Here is a 20,838-nt window from a genome sequence, read left to right as displayed (position 1 = left end):
TGTGTCCTTTGCCCTACTTCTGTTAGTGTCCATTGCCATCATCCTATGACGGATGACGGCAACAGACATAAAACAACAATATTGTGAATTCATCCTTAGGGCCCCTTCACACGGCGTAAGCGCGCCGCTCATTTAGACACGTATACACGTGCCGAGCGCAGCGCTTCAAAACAGAGCCCATTGATTTCAATGGGAAGCGTGCATATATTCTTCATAGAGGAATTATGGACAGTTGTGGAATTGCATTGTCCTGTAATAATGGTAGTGCGAACATACCATTACAGTCGCATCAAAAGCAGACACTTATGGTTCTTTCACATACAGCCAGTCTACTGTAGTTATTGACAATTTTGTCTTCTGCATAATTGAAGCAAAGTTTTTTATTATTAATAATTGATTCTAAATATATATATAGATATACACTGTATATATTCTTTTTTATAAAAGAATCCATTATGTTGTGTCACTTACATACAGTTCTTGCATATACAGCCCATCTACTACGGTTATTGATAATTTTAATCTACCTGAAGCAAAGTTGTTTGTTAGTTTTTTATTGTTAACAGCTATTGATTTTAGCAATATATTCAATGAAAGAACCCATCGTTTTGTGCTCCTTAGATTGTAACAGTTGGAACTGGTGGTACTGGTTCAGTCATGGTACGCATGGTATCAGCTATCCAATATTTATAGGGGAAAATGAGTGTGTAAATTCCTGGACGTTTGAGGTTGCCACAAACGCTAAATCCAGACGACACAATAGCGGTTGCCACTCCATTACATATCAAAGGTCCACCAGAGTCACCCTAATAAGTGAAAGTAGAAATAAACATTATTTTAGATCCTAATTCTTATCAAACTCATCTATATAAAGAAGATTTGACTTTTTATCTTCTAAATTAGAAAACATCTCTGAAGCTGTGGATAATGGTTTGCCTTCACAAATATTTGTACTTTGGATTCATGTATAGTGTGTGTCTGATACAGATTTTAGCTTATTTGAGCTCCTTTTTGCATTTTTACACCACTTAGGGGGCGTTCACACTACCGTCAGTGTCCGACAGTTAGTGTCTGCTCAAAATCTGGCACGGACATTAGGAGCGGACACTAGCTGTGTCCGTGACACCTGTCATTTATTTAAATGGCATCGGGTGCGTTCTTTTGCACTCCGTGCCCTTCCTTCACTGTCTGACATGTAGGGTTCTTCTGTCTGCTTGAAGGAAGGAAGGGCACGGAGTGCAAAAGAACGCACCCGATGCCATTTAAATAAATGACAGGTGTCACGGACACAGCTAGTGTCCGCTCTTAATGTCCGTGCCAGATTTTGAGCGGACACCGACGGTAGTGTGAACGCCCCCTTACTCCATTTTGAAAATTGGATGGGAACATGAGCATGGTTAATCTGTTTTGCTCCCCCTACTACAAATATGTCAAACGTCAATAAAATTGTTGCAATCTTGCAGCAGTAAGTGGCATAGAAAGTGTAGTAACATCTTAGGACGGAAGTGTTAGACATATAGATGTACCAGATTTATTAAACATGTGACATTTCATAAAATTTACTGCAAATAATACCAAAGCAGACTCAGCAAAACTCATTTGTAAAATTCCAATCATTTTAAATCTCCCCATGTATTAGAAATATACATCAGGTACTTGCAGCCACCACTAGATGGAGCTTAGAAATTTACTGCACATTGTTATAGAATGGAATCTAAGAACCCATTCTCATGACAGAAAATTAGGTGGTACTGACTTCTGCAACATCCTAGTGGACACTGCTTAAATTGTCGTTATTATATTTCTGTGCCACTGGCTCTATATATTGTTATTTTATGTGTTTCTCCCTGTAATTGTATGTTTGCAGCTCCCTATTTTTATGTTCCCTTTGGTTTAATCCACTGGGCCGGTGGTGTAGACTGTAAGGCTCCAGAGGACCATGAGAAGTTGAGAAGTAAAAGTTGAGGTCCATCAGTGACCTAAGACAACTGTGAGCCAAGAAGACATTGCTGTCGACCCTATGGAGTCAACAAGTGTGCTAGAGAGAAGAAGAAAGTCATATTTCTCAGGGAGTACTCAGGGCCTATTTACATCCAGGTTTCTGGGTCTCTGGGTCTTCAGTTTTACTCAGCCCCCATGCTTAATACTGGGCGAGGCAGAGTATTAAAGCCCCCATGCATAATACTGGGCGAGGCAGAGTATTAAAGCCCCCATGCTTAATACTGGGCGAGGCAGAGTATTAAAAATTGTCTGGAGTCTAAATTGTCTAAAGGCACAAATAACATCATATCCTGGGCATCCCTCATCCCAAGGCTGGAAATAGCCTTACAGGTGGAGACTACTACCCCCATCAGGAAGCTGCATGACTTGAGAGTTACACTGTTCTTAGAGTAAAGAATCTCTTTGGTTCAACGGCACAAACTGCATCCTGAGTTGTTCCTGCGCTTACCATCAGGGCCATTTCCCTGTAGTTATAGTGGAAGCAGTGGTTTCCTCGACAGACTTTCTGTGAAAAGGGCTGCGGGAAAAACCGTAGTGCATTGCTGCTGTGGTTTTTTCTGCAGTGCTTTTTTGCTGTGGCTCACTACGTGGTTTTTCTAGCAGTGCTTTTTTGCTGCAGCCCGGTACGTGGGGCCTTATCCTAAAGAGGACCTTTCACCACCTCCAATAAGTCCACCTCTTTAAATCAATGAATAGGCTGTGCAATTTTTTTCCTAGCCCCCACCATTGCTGAGCAATTAACACTGTTAGCCTTGGTGCCTGATATGCTATTTATGCTGTCTACTGTCTGTCTACTACTTATCAGGCAGGAGCAGATAAGGGGTGTGATTCTGAGCTCAGTCACTGGCTGCCTCTGATTGGAGCTCTGAACCACACCCCTTGCCTAACACTGCCCTTCTGATATTACTGAGCTTAAAGAGGACCTTTCATCAGATTGGACACAGGCAGTTCTATAGACTGCTGGAAAGCTGACAGTGCGCTGAATTCAGCGCACTGTCGGCTTTCCCGATCTGTGCCCTGGGTAAAGCGCTATCGGTCCCGGTACTGTAGCGCTTTACAGTCAGAAGGGCGTGTAATGTCCCGGTACTGCAGTCCCTTTAATATTCCTTGCAGACCGAGATGGTATGGACATTTGCATATAAGGTAAAGAGGTTCCTCCCCCATTCCTTCTATATTAACAGTATTTCTATTTCACCAGAGCCAGCACTCAGGGAGGTCTATTAATGTGCCATCTTGTGGATGTTTAGTGAACTACACCTGCCTATACTTGCCATTGTAATTTGAGTTGCCAATGTAAAGGAGTGTCCAGTATGATCAGGTGACCTTCAGGACCCATCAAGCTCCCTTGACTGGCCTGGAGGAGGAGGAGTTACAGCCCTCTTGATAGGGGGTTGGGAACCCTTTGTCTTGGTCTTTGTGTGAAGACTTGTACACATGTGGAGCTGAAAAATGGCAGCCAAGTCCCAGGGGACTTCAAACAGAGATGTCTTTTCCTCTGTGCTAAAGATTCTCCTCAGAGAATATTTTCCTCTGAAGCTCCAAGCCTACAAGCACTAAAGTTTACGGACCTGCTTATCCATCTCATCTGGGACCTCACACGTATCTCTCTATTCAAGTCAGTCTTTGGGACAAATCTATATTTAAGAAACCCATAGCTAGTCTGACAGAATTTGAGGGTCTCCCGCTGTCGACAACTCTATTTCCTCTCCTACATACGTGTACCCAGTTTGTTGAGGACTAACCCCCTGGATACAGGCCATCTTTACAAGTATATACAAGTTTAACTACCCAAGCAACTACTAATTAAACTATCCAAAGCATTCCTGCTCCAAGCTCCATCACCTGCTTGACTGGACACTACCTACAAAGATCACTGTATTGTATGTGAAGAATTACTCCATATGTACATTTGTATTACCTTGTCCTGCTAGTAAAAGAGCAACGGCTACCCCCGAGACCTGGTTGTCTGTTGTCATTGTCAGGTACCACGTGGGGGTGGGTAGTCGGGGACATCCGATATATTACCCGTGATACCAGCCCTAGCCCTCCTGAGTGTTACAGGCATTTCTGACACTTAGCCAGGGAAGCCCTTCTGCCCAGCAGTGCCTATTGCGCTGTACTGTGGAGCGGGAAGGAACTCCCCCTTCCCTCTCCTGATAACACTCGTCTATGGACGAGCACTGTGAGCAGAGGGAGGGGGCGTTCCTCCCCGCTCCACAGTACAGCGCGATAGGCGCTGCTGGGCAGAAGGGCATCCCTGGCTAAGTGTCAGAAACGCCCTTCTGACTGTAAAGCACTACGGTACCGGGACCAATAGCGCTTTACCCCGGGCACAGATCGGGAAAGCCGACAGTGCGCTGAATTCAGCGCACTGTCAGCTTTCCAGCAGTATATAGAACTGCCTGTGCCCAATCTGATGAAAGGTCCTCTTTAAGTAGCACATCAGCAACTCAAAATTAATTGCACTGATTGCTTGGGAATGGTGGGTGCTAGAATCCAAAATTACATCTGCGCTGAAAACAGTAGAGTGGCACCTATACACAGATGCTAAGAACTAGAATTGGTGAAGGTGGTGAAAGGTCCACTTTTAGAAACTAATCAGCACAGAAGTTTTTGACCTGAAAATGACAGGACGATAAAAGAGATAACCTCATTTTCGATGAGCTACAAGTAGATGACTTATAGTTGATCTTACCTCACATGAATCCCGTTTTTTGTCCCCTGCACAAATCATGTTGGGGGTGATATCTCCATGGTAGTAGTCCGCACGGTTGCATGTCTTTGGGCTGATCACTGGAACCCATGCCTCATTTAAGTTGTCTGGCTTCTTTCCAGTGTTCTTGATTTTTCCCCAGCCGGCTACCAGACAAAGTGTTTTTTCATCAATCACAATATCTTCTGTTTGGTAAGGTAAAGGATGTATTGAGTTCATCAGGGGAACCTTTTCTGGTAGCTTTGTACAAAAAGAATATATATTGATATGAATAATTTTATGAACAGATCATTAGCCCAAAATAGTAAATCTCTCTTATAATAGTATCCACATCAAATGTACAGCTTATATGCATTCCATATATACACTAAAAATATGCAAATCTATTGTCCAGGATGTAATTGGGAGAACAGTGCCTCTGTGTGCCGCCCTCTAGAGGGCAGCCTCCTTAACATCATGCATGACTTAGTTAATAATGAGCCTACTAATATGATGCGGATTTAATTGCCAAATTAGTATTCCTATTCCAAAAGGGCAAAAAACAAAAGAGACACCGAGCACACTATATAGTGTAGAATGTCTGATAAATTTTGGTGGAAATAACCAGAAGATTTAAAAGGACCAAATGGCCTCTCACCTGATGAAGTTGTGACAATCGCTCACAACTACGTTTGGGGTTTACCGTCAGGTGGAGGAGGCAGCACGTCTGATGGACACCGGCCAAGGCCAGGGAAGATAGAGTTTTCAATGAAATGGAAAGACGGCGCTCTCAGGTCACAACAGGATTTTATTCAAAAAGACAATGATGCACAGATAATCTGTAAAAAGTTCAAAAGATGCTGCTGGTCCGTCCCAAATAAAAATTAAATCGTCAATGTACCGTCTAAAATAAATAAGGTGATTGGCCCATTGATGATTCTCATAAATCCATAACTTTTCAAACTGGCCCATGAAGAGATTGGCATAACTCGGGGCCATCCTGGTCCCCATTGCCGTTCCCTTATTCTGGATAAAAAGTTGGTCATTGAATTCAAAAATATTATGTTTTAAAATAAATTCAATACTTCTAAGGATAAATTCCCTTTGTGCTGGCGGAAGTTTGTTATCAGATTTCAAAGTAGTTTCAATTGCCATAAGCCCTAAATCATGGGATATGTTGCTGTATAGGCTAGTGACGTCTAACACTGCCCATCTATATGAACTCTTCCATTCAAGAGGGAGTAGTTCACGTATTAGCATTGCTGAATCTTTTAGATAGGATGGCAGATTTACTACATATTTTTGTAGCAATACATCCACATAGTGTGAAAGATTACGAGTTAGGGCATTGAGACCTGATATGATAGGCCGCCCTGGAAAAAGGTGCATAAGAACAGAGATAATCCACCAGGGCGGCCTATCATATCAGGTCTCAATGCCCTAACTCGTAATCTTTCACACTATGTGGATGTATTGCTACAAAAATATGTAGTAAATCTGCCATCCTATCTAAAAGATTCAGCAATGCTAATACGTGAACTACTCCCTCTTGAATGGAAGAGTTCATATAGATGGGCAGTGTTAGACGTCACTAGCCTATACAGCAACATATCCCATGATTTAGGGCTTATGGCAATTGAAACTACTTTGAAATCTGATAACAAACTTCCGCCAGCACAAAGGGAATTTATCCTTAGAAGTATTGAATTTATTTTAAAACATAATATTTTTGAATTCAATGACCAACTTTTTATCCAGAATAAGGGAACGGCAATGGGGACCAGGATGGCCCCGAGTTATGCCAATCTCTTCATGGGCCAGTTTGAAAAGTTATGGATTTATGAGAATCATCAATGGGCCAATCACCTTATTTATTTTAGACGGTACATTGACGATTTAATTTTTATTTGGGACGGACCAGCAGCATCTTTTGAACTTTTTACAGATTATCTGTGCATCATTGTCTTTTTGAATAAAATCCTGTTGTGACCTGAGAGCGCCGTCTTTCCATTTCATTGAAAACTCTATTCCAAAAGGGCGGCATACAGAGGCACTGTTCTCCTAATTACATCCTGGAGAATAGATTTGCATATTTTTTACCCAGAATCCCTAGTGGAGCGGTAATGACTTGTAAGTCTCCGTACGCCTATGTAGGCACACACTCTCCCTAATATATACACTAATTCATACTATCTAAATAAGTCATCAAAATATAGTAATGTGCTGTATGGTTTAATATAGTAATATTAAATAGACTAAAGCCTAATGTACAGTACAATTTCTGGAGCCCACTGTACTTCTATATGGTGTGATGTGTATGGAGGGTTTGTTTGTGTTGGATCCATATGGCACATCATAGAAGGTCTTTTTCTAATTGTCACTGGCAATGTACCAATAACGTGACTATTTGTCTTACCTTCACAAGAAGCAGATCGTGGTGTTTAGTAGTCCTGTTATACTGAGGATGTATGATCATTGTATCAATATTATAAATCTTTTGAGGCTTAGACAGAGCTATAGTTCCCAGGACTGCTTGAAGAGTTTTATTCACACTGGAAAGGAGAGATTTATTTTATTTTTTTATTCTCTAATAAAATTCTAATATTTTTAAACACATTATGTACCAGAAAAAAACTCCAGTGATTGGTGAATCTTAGGTTTACTGGAGCTCCTCTTGAAATATTTCACTGAATCCAGATAGGTATAGACTGACAGAATAGCTTAAAGACTATAGAAGCCTTTACTGTTGTTGTTGCAGTGTACTATTTTTTATTTTTTTATTTTTTTTAAGAACAAAACGAATTTGCCAATAGATCTTTTATTCTTTTATTAAAAAAAAATGCTGCTATTGGTCTTCTTCAACCTGGACAAACCACCCAATAAGAAGATTTATTTTTTTCACAAGATAAGAAAAAAATCCAAATCCACTGTTTCAAATTATTCTGCACAACAGAATTTCTAAACATTTTATAGGTTGTAAAGAGCTGAAAATGGTCATTTGTAGAATTTACAGTATTAAGAGGCGACATTTACTGAAATCAAAAGCTATTTCAATCTTAAGGACGGTGCCCCACGTTGCAAAAATGCAGCATTTTGGCCAGGGCAGAAACACGCTTTAAGCCTGGGCCCCATGGGCCGGAAACGACGCAATAAAAATCGCTGTGTTTTACAGTACTTGCAAAGTGGATGGGATTCATGCAAATCTCATGCCCACTTTGCGGAAAAATTCACAGCACTGACACACTGCGATTTCCAAAAGTGTAATGGTTTTGAAAATCGCAGCATGTCAATTATATCTACGGAAACGCTGGTGGCTTTCCCATAGATATAATTGTAACAGAAAGTCCGTGGAGGAAACTCAGTGAACTTTCTGTTCAAAACACTGTGGGAAGAACCGCAATTTGTTCACACCGTGGTTGTTCCTGCAGCACTTTAGTGCAGCGGTTCCAGCCCGTGGGCCTTAGCCTTACAGTCTCTGCAAAGTGGATGGGATTCTAGCAAATCTCATCCACACATTGCAGAAAAGAAACTGCAGCAAGAAAGGTGCGCTTTCAAAAATGTTCCCATTTTTGAAAATCGCACCTTGTCAATTATACCTGCAGAAACGCTGCTGTTTGCATATAGGTATAATAAGGCAGAAAGTCCATAGAGGAAATTCAGTAAAAAAATGCTGCAGAAAAAGTGCTCACTACCTGCGGCCTTAACCTAACAGGCCATATTACATTTTACCATTCAAGAGGATAGGTCTCTAAGTAAAAGATCCAGAACAAATAAGTTGTGAATCAAACTTCCATGTCTATAAATGGGAGTGGGGTTCTCTTACTAGGTTGATTATATACAGTATAATATGTTTAGTTTCAGACTGAAAAAACAATTTGTTCCAATTCCATCTGGTGTAAAATCAATATAAAGGAGAGCATGGGGGACAGATCAGATGCTCAATCTACATTGATCTGTTATAGAATTGTATACAGTATAAGTCTCTAACCATAAGAATGGAGTTTCAAATTCACCCTAATGAAGATATGCTCTGAAAAAAATCAGACTCCATAGTGCAAGGATTCTTAAGAAATTCCTATTAAACTCAGCTGAATAAGAGATTTAACAGAAAATCTTAATGCTGGAAAATGCAATGAAAAATGCTACAGAAAAAATATGCATTTCGCAATGTGGGGCTTTTGCCTAAAGGGGTTTCTCCACAATGACACTAATGATCTATGCACAGGATAGATGATAAATGAATGAATGATCACTGAACAGGGGCGTAACTATCAGGTAGCTGCCGTAGCGGCTGCCACAGGGCTCGAGACAGTAGGGGCCCGGCGGCAGCTGCTACCGCTGTGGTAACTCCAGCAGGTAACGGGCCCTATTTACTTACCGATCCTGGCTTCTGCTCACGGCTGCCAGCGCTTCTTCTTCTGCGGAGGTGGCTGTGAGCAGGACTCGGGATCGGTAAGTGAGGCTGTGGGCCCACGAACCCCACAAACATTATCATTATACTCGGGGGAAGGGGGGGTTCTTTTCAGACCCCCTAGTATAATGATCAGAGGGCTAGGAGAGGTAAGAGAATGTAAAACACACTTATTTACCTCTCCTATGCTCCAGCATGCTTCAGGCCTACTTGGTGACGTCACAGACGTCATGTGACCGAGGCCAGCATCATTATACGTCGCGACGATGGCCTGAATTAGGTGACGTCTGGTCCATCATAGAAAATGGCCGACATTACCGAGGAGTACCCTTGAGCCCAGGGAGAGGTAAGTAACATTGTTTTTTATGTTTGTATCCTCCCCTGGGTCTATGATTATTATACTCTGGGGTCTGAAAAGACACAGAGTATAATAATTGTTCATTGGTGGTCCATAATGGGACACAATACCGTGTGCAGGGGCCACTATGTGGCATAATACTGTGCGCAGGAATGGGGGGGAAATCAGTCGGGGGGGGGGGGGGTAGGGGGATCCATGTCAAAAGTTCGCCACAAGACCCTGCCATTCCTAGTTACGCCACTGTCACTGAAGTCTCGCCTCTGGGACCCTTACTGTGCACAACTTCAGAGAGAAGTTTTAAAGGATGAAAGTGCAGAGCACAGTTGTCACACAGCTGACAAAGACAGCCAAAATGAGTGCTTGGATGTTTCCATAAACACTGAATGAAACAGTAGGGAAAATGCTTGACTGCCATTTTATTCATACTCCTCCTCAATCATGAGCAGGGGTGGGCAATTCATTTTCCCATGGGGCCACATGAGAAATTGTGATGGTTCTAGAGGGCCATGCGCGCCGTGGCAAATTTAGCTCCACCCACTGCTCCACTGACTCCGCCCATTCTCAATCATTTTTCCATGTGCCCCACAAAATAAAATCCTCCTACAGTGACCCTAACATTATACACCCCCACATTATAACGTTTCCCTCCAAATGCCCCACAGTATTAAGTCTCTATCCTGGTACCCCAGTATAAACTAGCAGAAACTAGAGGGGACATTAAACTGGGGCGGCTGGAGGGGGACATTAAACTGGGGGCAACTAGAGGCAGACATGTCCCTCTTCAGCTACCACCCATGGTTTAATATCCTCCTCCAGCTGCCCCAGTTTAATGTCACCCTCCATCTGCCCCCTAGTTTAATGTGCCCCCTCCATGTGCATTCAGTTTAACTGCCCCCCAACATCTGCCCCTAGTCCCCCCCTCTTTCTCACATGCTGACTCTTCTCTCTTTATCATCCAGCAGCCCCCATTGCTGGCAGCTTGCATCAAGCACAGTCCCATGTGGCTCTGCCCACTAACAAGTCATAGCCTATCCTGGTGATAGGCAGTGATGACATAATCACAGGTCCTTGAACATCTGCCCCCTAGTTTAATGTCCCCCCTCCATGTGCATTCAGTTTAACTGCCCCCTACATCTGTCCCTAGTCCCCCCCTCTTGCTCACACATGCTGTCTCTTCTTTCTTTATCATCCAGCAGCCTCCATTGCCGGCAGCTTGCAGAAATCACACAGTCCCGTGTGGCTCTGCCCACTAACGAGTCATAGCCTATCCTGGTGATAGGCTGTGATGACTTCACAGGTCCTTAAAAAAACTTCCACTAGCTATGCGGGCCGGATAAAAGTAGTCAGAGGGCCAGATGTGGCCCACGAGCCGTACATTGCCCAGGTTTGCTCATGAGTCACCTAGTTATAGTAAGAGCAAGGCAGCGGCCTCAGGCAGCATTATCAGGAGGAGTGGCATGCCGCCCCTCTTGATACTAATGACCCAGGCTGCACTGTTAACTAGATCGGTGTCTACAAGACACCGATCTAGCTAAAACTAATTATATTACTGTAAAAACTGAGACGACAGACAACACGTTTGCTTCTCTGTGTTGTAGGAGGCGCGATGCGATGATGTCACGCCTCCTACGCTGAGACGCAGACGTCCTGTGCGCTGTTATCCCGGCTAATGAAGAGGAGACGCCGGCTGCATCAAGGACTCCCAGATAGGAGAGTATAACTTTTTTTTAGCCAAATTGTGGGTATTTTAAGGGGTTGTTAGGAGGGGGCATGTTATATATTAACAGGTGTTATTTATATAAGGACTATTAGGGGCATTATTAATATAAAGGGCAGGGGGTATTTAAATAAGGGCTATTAGGGGCGTTATTAATATAAGGGGGGGGAGGGTAGTTTAAATTCCCCCCTTGTATTAATAATGTCCCTAATAGCCCTTATATAAATACCCCCTGCCCCTTGTATTAATAATGCCTCAAACAGTCCTTATATAAATACTGCATATCATTAATACAAGGGGGGGGGGGTATTTATATAGGGGCTTCATTAATACAAGGGGGGATTTATATAAGGGCTATTAGGGGCATTATTAATACAATGGGGGGTATTTTAAATACCCCCTTTATTAATAATTCGCAGCGGATCTTTGCAGGTAAGTGGACACCAGGGGGGACTAAGTAGCCAGAGGATTTTTTTTAATCACTACACAGCGTGGAGTCTAACAATTAAAGCGTTCAATTTTTAGACTCCATGCTGTGTAGTGAATAGGATCGTTTTTAAAATCCGATCTTCGATTATTAAAAAATCCTATTGACTTGCATTGGGATTGGAAATGGGATCGGGTTCAAATGGAAAATGATCGGAAATCGGATTTTAAAAATGATCCTGAAGTCTCAAGATCGGCTCAACCCCAGTAGGCAGTAAACGCTCCTTGTTTGGCTGATTGCATACTTTTAGGATAAAAGATACAGATTATTGGCAGAACATCATCCTACACAGTACGGATCATTCCTTCCCCATTTCGGTTGCATTGGCCAATGTTAGGCCAATGCAAATGAGTGCTGATCAGATTCCTCATTGATCATCACTTCGGGCAGCCGAGGTCTGGCTATTACAACCTTTAACAATTCTATTTTTGTTTTTTGTGTCAATAAGCCTTTAGTTCATTGGTTTATGTTTTACTTATCACTTAATGCACAACCCTTAATGTAGATATGCCATCCATGCTTTATGTAAAGTGTAAACTATGACATTAAGTCATTATCAGGACTTAAGTACATAAATGTGTACCTGTTTGGTTTACAATGTGCTGCACTTAGCACCCACTCATCAGAGATTAGCAATCCACCACATATGTGGGTTCCATCCACTTGCAATGACACCATGTATGGTCTAGAATTTAAGCGAGACTCACTTCCACCAAGGATACGACCACGTGGGAAACACTCTAAGAGAAAAGAAAAAAAATGTGCAAAAAAAATTACAAATATACATAATATTCCATAATGTGTGACTATGTATATTCAACATAAAACTCATTTCATTTTAAGAGTCATTGTAGATTAGAGGCATTTGATAATATAATACTGTTCTATAGATATGTAAAATATGCCTTATGTAAATCTCTTTAAATAATAAGTGTATTATAGGCTTGTATAGATACCATCTCTGGTCTGCTTCACTGCAGAGAACATACTGTGTGTCTAACCTATATACGGTTACAGTCAATATTATTCAACTTCCATTGCAAAATAATGTAAACTGTAGAAAGAAACAATCCCATACTTCCAATAAAATCCAATTTATTAATGATTTTTAAAATCACATAAAAGAAAAATAATAGAAATACATGTAATAATGGGGTGATAAGACCGGTAAATTCAGTGCTGATGATACCTAAATACAGGCATGGTCAAAGAGTTGTATAAAGTGAAGTCATTATACCAAGTAACATGTATAGTATAGTATAAATAAAAATACCCTGTGGGTGTAGTCAGGAAATATGCATAGAAAACATATATATACAACGTAGTAATATTATAATACCATACCAGTGTGAATAGTGCAATGTCCAACGTGCGTTTCACCTGGCTACAGGCTGCTGAGAACAGATGATTGGCACAGGTCCTGGGCGATGGACCTCTACCCATTCTAAGGATAGGTCATCAATATCATTTGCCCAGAAAACCCCTTTAAGACTGGCATAAGAAATGGCAGTCTTAATAAATTCTTACTATTAGAATCCTATAATGTCTATATTTGCAATGCTTTTTTACCAGGAAATTGTGAGGCTGCGTCCTTACACCCTCTTCTGCCTCACTTGTTACGGTTTCACAGTCCTTCTGACCATTTACATTATGGCTTCCTATATATTTTCTCATGCCTAGGAGTGAGCTGTTTCTCATAAAGACCTGCAGTCAAAGTATGTTAATATACCATTTGCTCAGAAACGTTACAACGTGACGTAATATTAACAACTGGAACCACAGAGGGCAATGTGGCAGAGCAATACGCTTATGGAAATGTGCTTGAAAATACTTATCACATAGATACTGAAACTAGTAATTGGTTTAAAAGGTAATAAAATAGTATTAGAATGAATTTGCCTTGTATCACGTACAGGAGGTGTAAAATGCCTGTAAATATGGCTCCTGGTACTATTGTAGTTCAGCACAGTTACAAGTGCCATGGTGATTGCCAAGCACATCATATTGCATATCATATTGCTTAAAATTAAAACTTGTGATGATGAATGCATATAAGTCCTGACCACTATATACTATAAACCACACATTGCACAAAAGTAACACTTACCAGTACGTGCAATACTCAGTAGCACTACCACAGCAGACAGAAGTGTGGACGCAGTCATTTTGTATTGCTAGTGTAACTCACACTGACCCTTTCCAAATCATCTTCCCAGTATATATACACTGTATAATGGCGGTTTAACTCCCCAGCCTTATCAATCACCAACATTATCTGCTATGTCAACAGGAAACTTTGAACAATAGGTGATAAAGATTTCTAGATGTTTGTTGTACCAACAAAGCTGGTATGCTCTAACACACCTGTCACAGTGTCTGCAAATGTTTCTATACAGGAAATCTTCAGGAAACTAGGAATTTCCAGTTACATTGCTCAATATCTGCCTCTGCATGCCATAACTAAATACCACGTTTAGCACTGTTTCAGTTGCTTCGAGGGTCTTTTAAGCTACTTTTCCACTGAATTGTACCAGCTCAACTCTACTCTTCTGAGCTTGACTTAAAGGCCGTCTATCAGCGGTGCTGACTCCAGCTTTGTGTGGGCCTCTTTGGCTGGTCTTACACGACCGTAATTTAAGTCCGCAAATGGTCCGCAATTGTGGGTTTTCAATTGCGGCACATGTTCAGTGTGGTCTCTTACACCACCAGATATTTTATTTGTGGTGTTCCGGGCCGTGACCGATGTCCGCACTGAATACAGCAGGTCCGCAAAGGCCGTAAATTCACGGCACTGCATGGACTCGCCCATAGAACTCTATGGGTGTGTGCGGCAGGACACGGGCGTCCGCGATGTCTATGTCTAGTAGTGTTGCTGATCACCAACTTGCGGACTGTAAAACCTATACAGTCGTGTAAGACCAGCCTTTGCAATACAAATCATGCAGCGGTAGTGTTTTCCTCTAAAAGCCTCTGCAGCAGAAAAACACCAGAAATTGGGTGGCTTTGACTGTGGCAGACCTGCTGGAATGAGTGTAGGACTACAAAGATTGAAAACCAAGATCTATAACTTTATATGACTTTATATGTGCGAAATTGCGGTGTCGACACTATGGCCGCGGGCATACGCAGTACGTTCGGCAAACTTCGCCGAACAAAGCGTACTGCCCAGGCGTCTGACATCAAGCCGAAGAAGGAAGGGGCGGATGCAGAAGAAGACAGAGGCGGCGCTGGAGTCGGTTTTCGAGCAGCAATGGGGACGCCCCCATCGCATCTCCTGCGCTGGGGCCCGCCCCCATTGCTGCGAAAGAACTAATTAGCATACCGGTACAAACCGGTATTTCGAACGAACGGCGCGGCGGAGAGCACTTCCAAAGGTAGGAGACGAATAACCTTTCTAAAGGCTATTCCAACGTGTTACCTAGAAAAAAAAGTTTTTTAATGGTAGAATCCCTTTAAATTGTCTGATTGTAAATTATAACAGATAATGTCTAATTGGTAATTCATCTAGCCTATAACCTGTCTTCGATTCTAAGTGACATTTAAGGGATATGAATAGTACCATCGGCTTCCAGTCGTTCCCTGAGGATGCAGCAGTATAACTGTTGAAGCCGGGTGATAGACTGGAAGATTATCCTAACCCAATATAAATACCGAGCACAGCCTGTAATGAATAATAACATTACATTGTGACTTACATACTCATAAGTGTGGGCACGATCGGCTGTTCTAGCCATGTGTAGTTGTTTACTAACCTAGGAGCAGTGTTGCACCTCTAATGAGGCGAGGTGAGGTGACCTCCTCAGGCGGCACTCCCGGTGATTTTTTTTTTTATACTTTTTTTGCCTAAACTAACACAGTAGAGCGGCCGCTCCTAAAACAATCCGAGTGGCCTTCTCATGCATTGGATTAGACATCTGTGTCTCAGTGCAGGTGGTGTCATCACGCCGCCTATGCTGAGATGCAGACGTCTTACTGCCGGGTGAAGAGGAGGCAGCGGGAGCAGCACGAAGTCGGTAAGTAAAATAACTTTTTTTTTGTTTTATAATAGGCTGCTACTTGCTGGAGTATCCCCCGCAGGTAGCGGCCTATTTACCAACTTCCCCGGTCCTGCTCACTGCCGCCCCGACTTTCCCTTGTACTAAAGGCCGCGGAGGGCAGTGAGCAACCCCGGCGTGTTTAGTTCAGGGGTGTTTTATGACAGGTGGTTTAACCCAGTAAACCCCATTTAATGTCATGTGTCCTATTATGGCCGATGAGGTGAGGCTCGGAGGGGGTGTGCTGTGGTTGTTTCATGCCTACTGACACATCAGTATATATCCTGGGACATTAAAGTCAGGGAGCCACAGATGTTTGTGCTGTATATCTATAGTCCTGAACAAGTCAGGGATGTTAGGGATGGGACTTTTGATATTTATTGATAATTATTTATGTTTGTGAGATAGCTGATATTTATACCAATTTTGGGCATCCATTTTAAACATTTGTAATAAAAGTTATATTTTGATAGTGATATTTTTTCGGACCATTCATTTCTGTGATATAATGGTAAAAGAGCAACAGACACTGACAGTCTCTTTCGTCTGCATATGCTGCCATTGACTATTGTATAAATTATGACACTCTTCTTTTTTCTTCTTCACTTTCTCTTTTGTCCTGTTTGCTTAGTTTTGTAATGGAAAATTTCTGCGTGCAGGATTTTTTCTTCCATCAAAAAAGTAAGAAACACTTCAGAGAAGAAAGCTTCAGTCATGTTTTTTAGATTGGGGTGAATGCAGACGGATGCAAAGGAAGCTCAATCTGCATCTGTTGGTTAATGTCCTGTAAAATATGAGGGCAATGGACATTAAATAATGGTTGGCTGAACCTTAGTCCCCTCAAGCACTCCTCGATAACATATTGAATATATACACCTGGGGAGTCCATGCCTCACCCTGTAAGGCTGCGTTCACACGGAGTAATGCGCCGCTCATTCTGACACGTAAACACGTGTCAGAGTGAGCGCTGTAAAACAGAATCCCATTTACTTCAATGGGTGCCGTCTACACATTGAAATCAACAGGTTAAAAAGCCTCCCATTGATTTAAATGTGTAACGCGCGTAAGACGGCACCCATTGAAGTCAATGGGATTCTGTTTTACAGCGCTCACTCTGACACGTGTTTATGTATCAGAATGAGCGGTGCGTTACTCCGTGTGAACGCAGCCTAAGGACTTATATACACATCCTTGCAGATTTAAGGGCTATCATTTGAGTGCTATGTACAGAGCTGTGGGAGCCATCATGATGCAGCTTCACTTCCGGTCTAGAGGCACAAGATGACAGAGAAATAGAAACAAAGGCTTAGTTTGATACTGGAGCTAAACAGGAGCTTTAACCAAAGTGTTTTATTCACATCAGGACAGGCCAATACTCCTCCATATACGTACTGCATAGAGCTAAGACTATTTCTAAGTGAGAGAGCAAATTCTGCTCTACTTACTATGTGCAATGTATGGCAGCCATACTACACACACCAGACCAGGTAGAAATGCAAACTACAGCCTGTAGTGAGGAAAACTGCAAAAAAACAGAAGAAAAGAACCCATAACATCTACACCATTTAAGTGCAAGAATTTGTGTCATATCTCACAGACACATACTAGTACATGGCAGCTTATCCTGAAAAGTCAAATAAAATGATAAAAAAAATAGAAAAAATCGGGGTGGGCACTCACCATTCCATAGTCGGCAGATGATACTTGATATTTGACACTTCTCATATGTAAAATCAAAGTCCTTTATTGAGTATAAATAAAAATAATACAGGGAGGGAGACAAGGCATTATAGGCAAAAAAAAGACAACAGCCGTTTCGCGTCTAATCTGACGCTTTTTCAAGCCAGAAATGCAAATAAAAAGATAGGTACACATTAAATGTCCATTGAACCACAGTAAATATAATTAAAGAGAACCTTTCTGGTTGATCGTGATCACTACAACACCCACAGGTCCTTAGACCTGGGGTTAAGTGTCCCAAGTTTCCCTACTTAAAATCCATTCATGCCCTCTTTTGTATTTTTATACTTACCTAGATATGGCGTGTGATGAGTCTCATTGTGTTATCTCTGGAGCTCCTAGCACCCGTGCTATTCTTCAGAGTGGACAGTCGGGTGGACAGTTTATATGATGTTAAGGTGAGCTAAGGCATATCTTTTATTCATATGTGGGCACTTTGGGATATAATTGAGTTCTGTGATCTTTGATTATTATGCCATGTGTAACTTTATATATTAATGGACTAGTTGTCCTTTTTTCTATCATGGTATATATGTATGCATGTATACTATTCAATTAACCCGTTAGTTGCCCTGCCCATGGCTAAATACTGACTTCAAATACCTATGTCTTTGTCTCACCCACATCACTTTGGCTTGCTGGCACCTATAAACCTTACGGTTTAGCCCGTTTACTTTATGTTATTTATGTAATGTATTATTGTATGTCCATGTGAAAAACTTTTTAATTGGATAGTAATAAAATATACTTTTATATTTATTTGTGGATATGGTTGTTTTCTTTGTATATATGAGTTAAGTCCCGTAACCACACTATGCAGTATTGGCCTCTTTATGTGTGTATATATTTCCTGTTTTTTGCAGAGTTTTTTCCATCTACTATGATGGATCTTGAGGCACGTGAAGCGTCATGGCAATCTCAAATTGACGCTGTATTTGGGTGTGCCAGCACTCCATTGGAAACTACAGATCAGAAAACACTACATGAGTTAAGACATAATCTGAAACAGACGCTACACAAGAGAACTAAAACATGGTGGAATAGGGCCTCCCTATCTAAATACCTATCTAAATCTCTTATCCCTCGTGGATTACGCATTCAAATTTTTCCATCTTTTGGTTCAGAAAATAGTGAATTCATAAAAAAATGGGAAGAGATATGTAGCAGATGTAGCTTTGATCTTATTCGATTAATAATAGATTCCAATAGTAAAACTCTGGAAGATTTGAATAAAGAAATCCGTGGAATCGAATTAGAGCTACAGAAGAAAACCTCTAGTAATGATTTTGATAATCTTAAAAAAGAAATGGAAGAAGTAGCTACTACTTGGGAAAAACAGATACAGAGCAATAAGAGTAAAAAATATCAACGTGATCTACTAGATTTTCAAAATGATCAAGTATACAGATGGAAATATAAAAGGACAAACAGAAGTCGTTCTACTTCGGCTTCTTCTACCAGTTCTACTGGGGGTGAATCATCATATTCCTTCAAAAGGGAAAGACATTTCACCAGACAATTTAAACGCAAACAGCACGATAATGAAGGTGGGGCAAAGAAAAAAGCTAAACATCAACCTACGGGCGGAGCGAATTCAGAGTCACTACAGGTAATTAATTTGTCAGATGTTCAACTGACCCAATCTCAATTGGAAGTATTAAAACTTGGCCTTAACTTTATCCCTTCTTGTAAATTTGATTCCTTTACAGCAATCAAAGATCTGCATTTGTTCGCCCGTAAGTTAATCTTTAAAAGATTGTTTCATCAAACTAACACTCTATTTCCCACAGTAACAGAACAAAATGCGCTACAGACATTAAGAGAACTGCTTGATGAACAATCACCTGAGCCCACTCCAAGATTTCCAAAATGTATCATCCCTTCCTCTAAGAAATTTCTACCGCTTAATATAGTAAACAATGTTGACATCTTTGTTCAAATGGTGAGTGACGAGTTTGCTAAATTACCAACACATACAGGGTCATATAATATTACTAAGGATCAGAAAAAAGCAATTGATGAATTGGCTGCCCTTTCCAATGTATTGATAAAACCAGCAGATAAGGGGGGCAACATTGTGATCTGGCCAACTAATATGTACAAAAAAGAGGCATATCGCCAACTTAGAAATGGGACATGTTACAAGAAGCTAACATTTAACCCTTTGAGTCAATTCACTTCTGAATTATCTATTATTTTGCAGGAGGCTGTGAGATGTAACATCATTACTCAACAACAAATGGGTTTTTTGCTGCCAGAATTTCCAACAATTTCTACATTTTATATGCTTCCTAAAGTACATAAAAACTCGGTCTGCCCTCCCGGACGCCCCATTATATCAGGTATAAATAATTTATGTGATCCTATATGTAGATTAGTTGACTTTCACCTTAAGACAATTGTTGAAACCATACCATCGTATATTAAAGATGCCTCAGATATCCTTGCCAAGGTGGATGGGTTACATCTTGATGAGGATATGTTCCTCGTGACATGCGATGTTGAAGCCTTATATACATCTATCAGACATAGTGATGGCCTTTTGGCAGTAAAAACTTTCTTTGAGATGTCTGACATGGAAGCTGGGTGGAGTGGGTTCCTATTGGAATTATTGAAATTTATTTTAACACATAATTTTTTTACTTTTGACGGATCATTTTTCCTACAGCTCCAAGGTACAGCTATGGGGGCGTCTTGCGCCCCCTCATATGCCAACATCTTCTTGGGACTGTGGGAGAGACACATTTTTCTAACGGAGCCCATCCCACTCATCGAGCATGTACAATATTGGTGGCGCTACATCGACGACGTGCTATTTATCTGGCAGGGTACTCTGGAGGAATTAGAACAATTCATGAAAGGCCTCAACAATAATAATAACAATATCAGACTCACTTGGAAATATAGTCGTGAGACGATTGAATTTCTGGATATCACACTGAGAGTGAGTGATGATGGATTAATACAGACTGACTTATTCAGAAAATCAACATCGACTAACTCCCTTCTCCACTTTAGGTCTGCACATCCCAGACATTTAGTGGAAAACATTCCCATTGGTCAATTTCTTAGAGCGAGGAGAGTCTGCTCTACAGATACATCTTTTGAGAAAGCAGCAAAAGATTTATGCATGAGATTCCAAAATAGAGGATATAATAATAGATCTATATCCAGAGGGCACCTAAGAGCAAGTACCACCAACCGTAATGAATTGCTCAAGAAGAAGAGATACATCAGAGGTAATGAGCAACGGGTAAATGATAAAATACGATTCATTACGACATATACGTCGCAATGGTCTAGACAGAGATCCATTTTGCGAAAACATTGGGGAATTCTGTTGAGGGATCCAGTTTTGAAACAATACCTGACCTCTACCCCTTCTATCACATACAGGA

General features: G+C 41.3%; 1 protein-coding gene across 1 annotated transcript; it reads right to left on the bottom strand.

The window, feature by feature from the left end:
* Window positions 1–412: 412 nt before the first annotated feature.
* On the bottom strand, window positions 413–13,894 carry LOC142195032 (serine protease ami-like). The gene is made up of 5 exons (XM_075264539.1): window positions 13,774–13,894; window positions 12,250–12,406; window positions 7,110–7,245; window positions 4,697–4,954; window positions 413–806 (listed from the first exon to the last, which is right to left on the bottom strand). The coding sequence occupies exons 1-5, from the start codon at window positions 13,829–13,831 to the stop codon at window positions 618–620; spliced, it is 798 nt and encodes a 265-aa protein (XP_075120640.1). The 5' UTR covers window positions 13,832–13,894; the 3' UTR covers window positions 413–617.
* Window positions 13,895–20,838: the final 6,944 nt, after the last annotated feature.

Source organism: Leptodactylus fuscus, chromosome 1, assembly GCF_031893055.1.
Source record: "Leptodactylus fuscus isolate aLepFus1 chromosome 1, aLepFus1.hap2, whole genome shotgun sequence".
NCBI classification, from domain to species: domain Eukaryota; kingdom Metazoa; phylum Chordata; class Amphibia; order Anura; family Leptodactylidae; genus Leptodactylus; species Leptodactylus fuscus.
The sequence above is the reverse complement of the archived record's forward strand: the minus strand, read 5'-3'. Positions and strand labels throughout refer to the sequence as shown.

Excerpts from the sequence above, each read along its gene's own strand:
- LOC142195032 (XM_075264539.1), bottom strand. The coding sequence starts at position 13,831 with ATGACTGCGTCCACACTTCTGTCTGCTGTGGTAGTGCTACTGAGTATT. Across the intron at positions 12,407-13,773 it reads ACTGAGTATTGCACGTACTG|AGTGTTTCCCACGTGGTCGT; the intron begins GTAAGTGTTACT and ends CTTTTCTCTTAG. Across the intron at positions 7,246-12,249 it reads GCACATTGTAAACCAAACAG|TGTGAATAAAACTCTTCAAG; the intron begins GTACACATTTAT and ends TCTCCTTTCCAG.